The sequence below is a fragment of the Balaenoptera musculus genome, chromosome 19, assembly GCF_009873245.2.
Source record: "Balaenoptera musculus isolate JJ_BM4_2016_0621 chromosome 19, mBalMus1.pri.v3, whole genome shotgun sequence".
In the NCBI taxonomy this organism is placed as follows: domain Eukaryota; kingdom Metazoa; phylum Chordata; class Mammalia; order Artiodactyla; family Balaenopteridae; genus Balaenoptera; species Balaenoptera musculus.
Genome location: NC_045803.1, coordinates 32446247 through 32458588, shown reverse-complemented (window position 1 = coordinate 32458588; position 12342 = coordinate 32446247). Strand labels below are relative to the sequence as shown.

Genomic DNA, 12342 nt, shown 5'->3' with positions numbered 1-12342 from the left:
CAGGTATACGTGTGCACGCACACACGTCTGTGCCTGCTTGTGTGCATGCACGTACGTGTGTGTCCACGCGTGTGTACACTGTGCCTCCCCGCCTGCCCTGCACTCTTCCTTGTAGAGTTCTCGAGTGAGTTCTCACTTTCTCTCCAAGGACACCGTCACCCCTCAGTGTTCTGGGCTTCCTCACGGTGCTGTGTAAATAGAAGGAGCCCAAGAAACGTTCGCTGGACAGAACAGAGTTCAATCAGCCTGCGCAGAAGCAGTAGTCAGAGGGCTCTCCCTATGACTGTTTCTGACTGCATTGCGAAAAGAAACCTCTTGGGCATTACAGGCTATTTGGAATTTCCTGGCAGGAAGAAGTCACCTGGTCCTTTCTCTCTGTGCACCCTGCCTTTCTGGGCAACTGGGGTGGTACAAGGTGGAAGGAGGAGTCCTCCAGGTCCCCAGCGGATTTGGTGGTGTTAGGGCATTTGCTCCGGGAGGTGCGCAGAAACATGGAATTTTGTTCCTGGTTTGGCCATACTGTCTCTGAGCCAGACAGGTCCCGGACTCGCCTGGGCCTCTCTGGCTCCCCACGCCCCGGGGCTAGCTGGCGGCGTTGCACTTCTCACGGCCACTCTTACCGTCTCCGTGGCCCCAAGTGCTCAGCAACGGCACCTCCAGGTCCAGTGGTACGTCCAGCTCCATGCACACGCAGTGGATGAACTCCTGCCAGGTGGTCTGACCCTGGGTGTGCAGTTTGTTGAGTTGTTGGATGACCCTCTGTGTGGGGTCTGGGGACTGGTCCCCGGAGCCCAGGTCCATGTTGGGGAGGAAGAACTTCACCTTGGCGCTCAGCCATTCTGGGTCTTTGCTGAGCAGCCTCACGAGACATCCGCACAGGTTCTCGGTGCCCAGCTGGAGGCTAATGGGGTCCATGAGCAGCCCGGCCCTGCAGGGACCAGGTAGGCAGGTGAGCTGGGAGGCAGGTGAGCTGGGGGACAACTCAGCTAGGGGGAAGCCAAGAGGGGCAGTCAAAAACCACCCCCTACATCTGAGGGGAAGAGAAGAGACAGACACAGAAGACAAAGAAGTGGCCTCTCCGTGGAGTCTCAATGCCATTGCCCAGAGCTCGGTCCCAGAAATTAATCTCCTTCTTCTGCATCCTTTGCAAAATTAATCTGTGCCTATGTATTGGCTCTGGAATGGTCTAGTTCATCCCCCGTGGATAATGCCCTGACGATGCTTTACTCATTCTTGTTTCCATGGACCCATTTGTGCTGCTCTCTGTCTGAGCTAAGCTCATGGCAGAGACAACTAGCTGTCCCCCAAAATCTGTTCTTCCCTTCTTCCTTAGTACTAGAACCCCTGAATATTCCCTGGTCATCTGGAATAGACTATATTTCTCAGCCTCCCTTGGAGTTAGATGTATCCATGTAATTAAATTTTGGCCAATGGGATGTAGGCGGAAATGTTCTATATCATTCTTTGCTTCTTCCTGTTGGCTGGAATGCCGATGTGATGGCTGAAACTTGTGCAGCCATGTTGGATTATGAGGTAGAAGCCAGTACTGAGGAAGATGGAGGGTAAAGCTTTCCTGCCCTGGACTCTCTGACTTTGAATTTCTATTACATGACAAGGAAATACATTTCTATTCTGTGTAAACCCCTGTTGCTTGGGCCTTTCTGCTCTTCACAGTGAAATATAATCCTAGCTAATACAGACCGTCTCCTCTCTCTCTCTAAGCAAATTCTCCCCTTCTAAACTGGAACTCTCAAACAACCTGCTGGTAGGAGTACTAATATAAGGCAAGGGACACATGTAGGGAAAGCCTAAAAAGTCTGTAGGCCCTTTGATTCAGCAATTCCATTCCTAACACTCTAGCCTTAGGAAACAATCATGGAGGTACACAGAATTTTTAGTTACAAAGCTGTGCATTGCAAGATTATTTTTAATAGTTAAAAATTGGAAGCAACCTAAATATCCAACAGTGGGAGATTAACTAACTGGTTATCCATAATATAGTGGAATATACTATAACATTTCCAAATGTACTTTCTGGTACTATTTCCTTAATAATAGAGGCAAACACTCAGAAAGCACTTACTATGTGTTAGGCACTGTTTTACGTGCTTTATGTGTCTCATCTAATCATCACAACTCCAGAGACTCCACTTCTAACTCTGAAAAAGGTAGGAGGCCTGCCCAGGGGCCAGCCTTACCAACTCCCAGAGGCTGGGGCAAAGACCATGTGTCCTGGGGTTCAGACCCCAGCTTCTCCCTTGACCCTCGGCAGAGGCCTACTGGGCACATGTCCCCAGCTCCCTCTGGTCACCCTTCCCCAACTAAACTAATAGCAACAACTCCTTGCTCAGACACAGGGCTTTAGAATTCATGAAACATGCTCACATCTACGGCGTGGGCAGGGATCACCATCCCCACTGAAGAGATGGAAAGACTAAGCCAAGGAAGGGTAAAGGACATGCCCAAGGTCATCATACAAGTCCATGGCAGAGCCAGGCTCAGAACTGAGATTTCTTACCTCTCAGGCCAGTAAATGTCCAAGGCTTGGGATCCCTAGGTGGCACCAGACAAGGGCTAATCCCTGCCCTTTGTGTGATCTTGGCACAAGGATGTGACCATGGCCTAGGGCACAGCTTCTTTTCTGGGCTATAATGTCCAAAATCATGTGGCCCATAAAGAAATCATCCAGGGCAGCAAGGTGCCAGGTGGAAGTGAGGAGTGCCTGGATGGTATAATTTCTGGGAAAGTCCTTCAAATTCAAATTTCCCCTCCAGCCAGTCTAACATGATGCCGTTGTTTCCACCATGAGTGCTCTATCCCCTGGCGGTAAGACCTTAAGCTCTTTAAAAATAACCATCCCTGGAAGAAAAAGCACATTACATTATTACTGGTCATTGTGAAAGTCTGTGGGAAATAGCCTTGGAGACAGAGGTTTAAAGTAGAAAGAGCCTCAGACCCAGAGTTAGGAGACGGGTGTGCCTGTCCCAGCTCTGTAACTAATTCTCTGTTCACAGAATCAGGGCTGTTCACAGATACTCTCTTTCTAGGCCTTTGGTTGGATTGCATCTCCCTGCCCCTTTGAAATTGGGTATGGCCACGAAACTTGCTTTGGCAATGAAATATGCTAAAGAATGACCCACGTCATGTCTGTGCAGAAGTTTTAAGAGCCAACGTGTGATTCACCTTGTTCTCTCTTTTCCTCTAACACAGTGGCCAGCAGTATTCCAGATCTTGGCTGTTCCTTTAGCCTGGGTCCAGGAAAGAGGATAATGCGGACTAGGGGCCCCAGTCGATTCATATTAGACGAGAACTGAGATCAGGATATAACTTTTGCTGTCATAAGCCACGGGGACTTTGGAGGTTGTTTGTTACTGCAGCATACAGTAGCCTATCTTAACTGATACACTCTTAATATGAGCAAATCTATTCTCTGTCAGGCCCTTGGTCACACGATCCATGAAAAGGGTAGATGCTGACGCAGGCCCTTGCTGATGTTCTGTGTCTGATGATTCTCACTCTCATGCTGAAGGGTGACTAAGGGTAACTTTGCTACATTGGGGGCAGTCCAGGGAGCAGTAGGGAGCAGTCTTGGCAGTAGGAGGGTGGGGGATGAAGGAGTGGATGGGAGGGAAGGAGAGGAGGCAAAGGGGAATGATCACCTACCTGGCTTCCTGGTTCATCATAGATGTTCTAGGATGTCCACAGAGAGGGTCTCATGGGTTCCTGGGCCAAGTCCCTGAGCTGGATTTTCAGGTTCTTTCCATAGGACAGGCCCCTAAGAGAGAGGAGACAGTGCACTCTCCCCATCATTATTCCAAGTTCCAAGAGGAATTCTGTAAAGAAGGCGCTGACCCCTACCCATGACACCGCTGAGGACATCAACCCAGAAACAGTATCCTCGTCTTCAGGTACAGATCTTGTTCTTCCCCAACCAAGAATCTTTTTGTCCCTGGACTGTTCACAGCCCAGCCCTCCCTGGTGTCACCTCCCGCCGTATCTAGCCCAGAGGATGCCCCTCTTCCTCTTCCAACTTGCACATTCCCCTTACAGTGACTTGTGACGTCACTGCAGGCCCCTCAAATTCAGCAGACTTATTACAGCTAATTTATTGGATGAAAATGGAATAATCCTTACCACAGATGTCAGCTTCCTTTCCTAATAAAACTCCAAAGAGCTTAGAATGTGCAGTCTTCTCTCTTAATACATCATGAAGAAGTTTTTAAATAATCAAGAGCAAACATCCTTCTTAATGAGAAAACCCAGAGGCATCGATCACTATCTCACCAAGAGGACAATAAAATGATGCTCTGACATTTTATAGTAACTATAAATGGAGTATAACCTTTAAAAATTGTGAATCATTATGTTGTACACATGTAACTTACATAATATTGTACATCAACTATATCTCAATAAAAAATAAAATAAAATGACGCTCTGGCACAAATGCCTACGTAATACAGCTTTAGAGATCTTGTCTAACAATAAGGAATAGAGAAGGAAAAAGATGGCTAAAAAGTACATGGAAGAACGGAAGAAAGGCAAAAGATCAGACTAGTGTGCGCTGATTATCTCTGAAGTATGACGAATGTAACAACAAAGTTCCAGACTTTAGATCAATCCACATCAAGAGGGCACATTCTATAGAGAACCCAGAAATAAACCCACACACCTGTGGTCAATTAATCTTTGACAAAGGAGGCAAGAATATACAATGGGGAAAAGACAGTCTCTTCAGCAAGTGGTGCTGGGAAAGTTGGACAGCTGCATGTAAATCAATGAAGTTAGAACACACCCTCACACCATACACAACAATAAACTCAGTGGCTTAAAGACTTAAATATAAGACATGACACTATAAAACTCTTAGAAGAAAACATAGGCAAAACATTCTCTGACATAAATCGTACCAATGTTCTTAGGTCAGTCTCCCAAGGCAATAGAAATAAGAGCAAAAAATAAACAAATGGGACCTAATCAAACTTGCAAGCTTTTGTACTGCAAAGGAAACCATAAACAAAACGAAAACACAACCTACGGACTGGGAGAAAATATTTGCAAATAATGTGACGGACAAGGGCTTAATTTCCAAAATATACAAATAACTCATACAACTCAATAACAAAAAAAACAAAAAACCCAATCAAAAAATGGGCAGAAGACCTAAATAGACATTTCTCCAAATAAGATACACAGATGGCCAATAGGCACGTGAAAAGATGCTCAACATTGTTAATTATTAGAGAAATGCAAATCAAAACTACAATGAGGTACCACCTCACATCGGTCAGCATGGCCGGCCTTAAAAAGTCTATAAATGCTGGAGAGGGTGTGGAGAAAAGGGAACCCGCCTACACTGTTGTAAACTGGTGCAGCCACTATGGAGAACAATATGGAGGTTCCTCAAAAAACTAAAAATAGAGTTGCCATATGATCCGGCAATCCCACTCCTAGGCATATACCCAGATAAAACTATAATTCGAAAAGATACATGCACCCCTATGTTCATAGCAGCACTATTCACAATAGCCAAGACATGGAAGCAACCTAAATGTCCATCAACAGATGAATGGATAAAGAAGATGTGGTGTGTGTATATATATATATATATATATATACACGTATATATATGTGTATATATATGTATATATGTATATATACACACACACACAATGGAATACTACACAGCCATAAAAGAGAATGAAACGGTGCCATTTGCAGCAACATGAATGGAACTAGAGATTATCATACTAAGTGAAGTAGGTCAGAAAGAGGAAGACAAATACCATATGATATCACTTATATGTGGAATCTAAAATATGACTCAAATGAACTTATCTACAAAACAGACTCACAGAGAACAGACTTGTGGTTGCCAAGGGGGAGGGGCGGTGGGGGGAGGGATGGACTGGGAGTTTGGGGTTAGCAGATGCAAACTATTACGTATAGAGTGGATAAACAACAAGGTCCTACTGTGTAGCACAGGGAATTATATTCAATATCCTATAATAAACCATAATGGAAAAGTATAGGAAAAAGACCATATATATATATGTATAACTGAATCACTTTGCCATATAGCAGAAATTAACACAACATTGTAAATCAACTACACTTCATAAAATAAATTTTTAAAAAGGAGAGCATATTCTAATATAACAGAGATAAGTACTGTAGTTAGAAACAAGGAAAAAAAAAACACGGCCTGTTGAAGGGCTACTGAGGTAATAATGGTTTTTTTAAAAAGAAAACTGTCAAATTCTAACAGAAGAAATGGAGAGAAGCATGAGCAAATTGAAATAAAGCCTTGCTATGGACTGAATGCTTGTGTTCCCCCCAGACTTACATGACGAAGCTTATATCTGCAGTGTGATGGTATTTGGAGATGGAGCCTTTGGGAGGTAATTAGGTCATGAGGATGCAGCCCTCATGATGGGTTTAGTGCCCTTATAAGAAAAGGCAGGAGAGATGTGCTTGCTCTCCCTGCTCACTGCCACGTGAGGAGGATAAAGGGAGGAGGCAGCCATCTGCAAATCAGGAAGAGGGTCCTCACTGGGCACCGGATCTGCGGGCACCTTGACCTTGGACTTGGACTAAGACAAGCCTGCCTGTGACTACAGAAAGCGAAAGGAAAAAACCCTCTAAGTTAATAGACATATTTAAGGCAATGCCTTCAATATATTACAGTAGGATACTTCTGAGAACTTGGTAAAATTATAATAATGGTCTTTTAGACAAAAAATGGCAGATAATGACAAGTGTTTGTATGTATTAACTATTTCATAATAAACATTTTGAATTAGAATTAGATAAAAATAAAAAAAACGAAGGCAATTATATCAAAGACTATTCATTAGGAGAGGCAGGCAATAATGGAGAGGCTTCCAAACAAAGGCATTTTATAAAGTAACTGTCATTAAAACTTTATGGTACCAGGCACTTCCCTGGTGGCGCAGTGGTTAAGAATCCACCTGCCAATGCAGGGGACGTGGGTTCGAGCCCTGGTCCGGGAAGATCCCACATGCTGCAGAGCAACTAAGCCTGTGTGCCACAACTACTGAGCTCGTGTGCCCTAGAGCCCGCGCACCGCAACTACTGAGCCCACGCACCACAACTACTGAAGCCCGCGCACTCTAGGGCCCGCATGCCACAACTACTGAGCCCGCGTGTGGCAACTACTGAAGCCCGCGTGCCTATAGCCTGTGCTCCGCAACGAGAAGCCACCACAATAAAAAGTCCACGCACCACAACGAAGAGTAGCCCCACTCGCCACAAATAGAGAAAGCCTGCACGCAGTAACGAAGATCCAATGTAGTCAAAAACAAACAAACAAACAAAACACAGCACATATATAACCTATAATGGTAAATTGGAAGAGATTATTAAAAAAAAGAATATATATATGTATATATATGTATGTGTAACTGAATCATGTTGCTGTACACCTGAAACTAACACAACATTGAATGTAAATCAACTATATAAAAAATACATAGCAATACAAGTGTTTTAAATGGAAAGAATTATTATTATTATTGTTATAGGCCGTGCTGCACCCCTTGTGCGATCTTAGTTCCCTGACCAGGGATTGAACCTGGGTCCTCGGCAGTGAGAGTGCGGAGTCCTAACCACTGGACTGCCAGGGGATTTCCTTTTTTTTTTTAAGAACTATTTTTTAGTTACGTAATTAAATTAAATTTTTCTGTATGGGCAAATTAAAACCACAACCAGATACCATTTCACACCCCCATCGAATGTCTGTAATGAAAGAGAAGATAATACAAGTGTTGATGAGGATGTGGAGAAACAGGAACTCTTATATACTGCTGGTGGGAATGCAAAATGGTGCAGCCACTTTGAAAAAGTTTGGCAATTCCTTAAAATGTTAAACAGAGAGTTATAACCCAGCAATTTTCTACTCCTAGGTTTATACCCAAGAGAAATGAAAATATACATCTACACGAAAACATGTACACAAATGTTTATCATCCCTAATAGCTAAAAAGTGAAAACAGTCCAAATGTCCAAAAACTCACAAATGAATAAGCAAAATATGGTATATCTATCTATACAATAGAATATTATTTAGGAATAAAAAGGAACAAAGTAACAATACATACTGCAACATGGATGAACAGCAAAAACATGCTAAGTGAAAAAAGCTCCAAAGTATACTAGTAAGTGAATTCAACTTTTGAAAGCTATGGCACATGGATGTTTTAAATGTGCTGTGTGCATTTGCGTACTTAGAGACCAACTCTAGGGTTACACAAGTAACTGGTGACAGGATTGTGTCTGGGGAGGGAACCTGGGGGATGCAGGCAAAGGAGAGCCCTTTACACTGTACAGTTCACTCTCTGTATCTGTGGGTTCTGCATCTGTGGATTTGAATCCTCAAATGTGGAACCCGCGGATACGGAGGGCCAACTGTACTACGCCATTATATGTAAGGGACTTGAGCAACCGAGGATAGGGATACGGAAGGACGACCATTCCCTTCTGGACCACTTTGTACCATTAAAACTTTTCAACAGGTGCATTTCAATTTTTTTTTCAAAGCCATAAAACGTTCACATTAAAAACTAGAATAGATATTTCCTCAGTGTGTAAGGAAGAGAAATTCACAATGCTGAGTAAGCACAAGAAACTATCAGCGCTTCTCACATGAATGGAAGTTCCCTACATGATGTGAAACACTAAAACGAAAACAGAATTAGGAAGGCAATAAGTGAGGATAAATATCTGCATTAAGTATGACAGAGACTGAAAATTCAAATTAAAAAGTAATTCATACACACCGAGGAAATACTTTATTCTACTTTTTGTTTAATGTTTCTGTGTGTGTTATAGGGACAAAACTACATTTTCACTGGGAAAGTGTTGAAAAAGTTGAACAGATAATGTAATGAATATTTGCTAAATGCCAGGCAAGTGCCTTTAGGCTGTATCTATTTTAATTCTCACAGCTACTCCTCTTGGATACCTCCTATGCATTTAAAAATTTCCGGGGACTTCTCTGGCCGTCCAGTGGTTAAGACTCCATGCTTCATCTGCAGGGGGCACAGGTTCGATCCCTGGTCAGGGAGCTAAGATCCTGCATGCCATGCTGTGGGGTGTGGCCAAAAAAAAAAAAAAAAAAAAAAATTTCCCGGTCCAAAGCTGAGCTCCTGATCTCCACTCCCAAACTGTCCCTTCCCCATTTCAGTGAAGGGCCGCCTCAAGCTTCCTCAAGCTCAGGCCAAAGGTGGCTTAAGTTTTCCAAGCATATCACAGAATCTTACTTCCCCCACTGCTACCTAGACCTGGCACCATCATTTCTTACCTGGATTCCTGCGCCAGGAGGCCTACCACCAACATCCTCCACAGGGAGCCAGATGGTCAAGTTAAAACGTGGCCCATGCCACATACATTTGCCCCTTCCTATCGCACCCTGAGGAAAAGCCAAAGTTCTTCTCAACACCATCAAGTGGTTTGAACAGTTAAAAGAAAAATCAAATGTGATAACTTTAACATTCCCCTTACTGTGTTGGTTGTTTTCCACCTTTTTTTTTTTTTTTTATTTATTTATTATTTATTTTTTTGGCTGTGTTGGGTCTTCGTTTCTGTGCGAGGGCTTTCTCTAGTTGTGGCAAGTGGGGGCCACTCTTCATCGTGGTGCGCAGGCCTCTCACTATCGCGGCCTCTACCGTTGCGGAGCACAGGCTCCAGACGCGCAGGCTCAGCAATTGTGGCTCACGGGCCCAGCCGCTCCGTGGCATGTGGGATCTTCCCAGACCAGGGCTCGAACCCGTGTGCCCTGCATTGGCAGGCAGATTCTCAACCACTGCGCCACCAGGGAAGCCCCTCCACTTATTTTTAAATTAACTTTTGGCAATTTATGGGTTTTTTTCTGAGAAATTTGCTTAGTTCGTCAAGAATGTTCAAACTTAGTATGCAGCACACAGTTGTGTATAATATTTTTCTTGTACTTTTTTTTTTGGTCGAACCACACAGCTTGCAGGATCTCAGTTCCCCGACCAGGGACTGAACCCAGCCATCGGCAGCGAAAGCGCGGAGCCCTAACTGCTGGACCAACAGGGAATTCCCTCTTGTACTTTTAAATTTCACATTTTTGTACTTAATTTAGTTTCTCTTACTTTGTCTTTCTTTCCTTATTAAATTTGCCAGCAGTTGGTATCTCTTATGTTTAAAAACAAACTTTTGTTTTCTTTTATCAATTCTGTAGAATTTTCCCTTCTCTAGTTTTATAATTTTTGTTTTTATTTTCTTATTTCTTTCCCCTGATTTACTGAGACTGTTATTCTTTAAACTTCTGAACTTTACGCCTTAGGCCATTTTGAGTTTTTTCCTTTTAAAAGAACTTTTGGCCAATTTCCGTAAATTTATATTGTTTATAGCAAATTTATATTGGATTACTAGTAGATTATAATTTTGAACTGAGTCATTTAATAGAGGGGTGAGTTCTTTTAAAAATCTTTGTCATTAATTTTTTGCTTTACTATACTGTACAAAGAATAAATCCTACATAATTTCTGCTATCGGGAATAGGTTGAGAGTTCCCTTTTTGGCTTGGTATATGAGAAGTTTAAAAATATTCCTTGAACATTTAAAAGATACTCTTTATCAATAAAGTTGGAATTCTGTCTCACAAATTATACCAAAATAAAGTCTAGATGGAGTCAAAATTTAAATGTAAAAAGTTAAACCATGAAAGTACTAGAAGAACAGATAAACAACAAGGTCCTGGGAATTCCTTGGGGGTCCAGTGGTTAGGACTCCACGTTTTCACTGCTGAGGGCACAGGTTCAATCCCTGGTCGGGGAACTAAGATCCCGCAGGCCAAGCGGCCAAAAAAAAAAAAAGATTATGGCACAGCCATGCAATGAAATCCTACGCAGCCATTAAAAAGAAAGAGGCAGAACTATGTGGAATGATACGGAACAAGATATATCACATTTTAAAAAAGGTCAAGGGCAGAATAGGGTACCTATGCTGCATTTGCGTAAAGAAAAAAAAATGTGTATGTTTCTAAATACATGAATATTTCTAGAAGAAACTCATAATAGTAATTGTCCCCAGGGAAGAGAACTTTTAGAATTTTATGTTGTATGCATGTATTACCTAAACAAGATTAGTTTTTTAAAAATCGAGTATATCTATTACCTCACCTATACTGGTTGTCATTCAAATCTCCTATGTTGGTATTTATGTGGTTTGGGGTAGCCATCAGAGAATGAGAGAGACATTCTTAGTCATTGTGCTTCTATCAGTTTCTCCATGCATAGCTAGCAGTTTTTAAATTTAAATATGAATTTAAATAACAAATTTTAAATGATGATAAGTTTATGGGTTCATGTTACCCAAATGCATAAAATTTTATTACTGTTCTACAGAAAGCAAGATAGCGGAGCGCTGCTAATAGAACAAAGAAAATAAACCTCAATAAACTCTCAAGCCTTCATATTTGCATTTTAGCACCGGGATCTCCAGCTAAAAAACAGTGTTATGGGCTTCCCTGGTGGCACAGTGGTTGGGAGTCCGCCTGCCAATGCAGGGGACACGGGTTTGAGCCCTGGTCCGGGAGGATCCCACATGCCACAGAGCGGCTGGGCCCGTGTGCCATAACTACTGAGCCTGCGCTCTAGAGCCCGTGAGCCACAACTACTGAGCCCGTGTGCTGCAACTACTGAAGCCCGCACGCCTGGAGCCTGTGCTCCGCAACAAGAGAAGCCTCCACAACGAGAAGCCCGCGCACCACAACAAAGAGTGGCCCCTGCTCGCCGCAACTGGAGAAAGCCTGCGTGCAGCAGCAAAGACCCAACGCAGCCAAAAATAAAATAAATAAAAAATAAAATAAATAAATTTATTAAAAAAAAAACCAAAACAGTGTTACTTCTAAGAATCACCAATGCATCCCTGGGATAGGGCGATCAAACATGGGGCTCAGAGAGAGGCAGTGAAACGCCCAGCATCACACAATCAGAAACAGTCAGCATGCCAAGGGAACCCAGGCATGTGGGTTTGCAGTCCGGTGCTCCTGCCACTCGAGGTCCAGACAGCAAGAGGGAAAAGGGCCTTGCTGGGGTGCTAGTCTCACTGAGGGGTGGGCATGGAAGGATCACTCCATCCTGGCTTCAATTTTAAGCAGACAGCCCCTTCCGTTGCCCTCATCGCTGTGCTCTTGGGGAATCTCTCCTGCCATCCAGGGAACGCCACTGCCGTGGAGGTTAGGGGGTGGAGTGGAGAAATCACAGCCAGTTCCTTTGCCCCAGTCCCAGGGCCTTTGCCCTCGCTGCTCCCTGCGCCTGGAGACACCCCCCACCTCCAGTCCACATGCATGCA

General features: G+C 43.4%; 1 protein-coding gene across 3 annotated transcripts in view; it reads right to left on the bottom strand.

Annotated features, from left to right (window-relative positions):
- NLRC5 (NLR family CARD domain containing 5) overlaps positions 1 to 12342 on the bottom strand; it is an 89335-nt gene that overhangs the window by 56585 nt on the left and 20408 nt on the right. For 2 of the 3 annotated variants that reach the window (XM_036834844.1, XM_036834846.1), the window contains exons 2-3: positions 3664 to 3775; positions 621 to 928 (exon numbers count right to left, since the gene is read on the bottom strand). In XM_036834844.1, the coding sequence (XP_036690739.1) occupies positions 621 to 928; positions 3664 to 3683 (328 nt within the window). In that variant the 5' untranslated portion in view covers positions 3684 to 3775. Of the gene's footprint in view, positions 1 to 620; positions 929 to 2518; positions 2860 to 3663; positions 3776 to 12342 lie in introns of all 3 variants that reach the window. The other variant, XM_036834845.1, reaches the window with a different exon arrangement.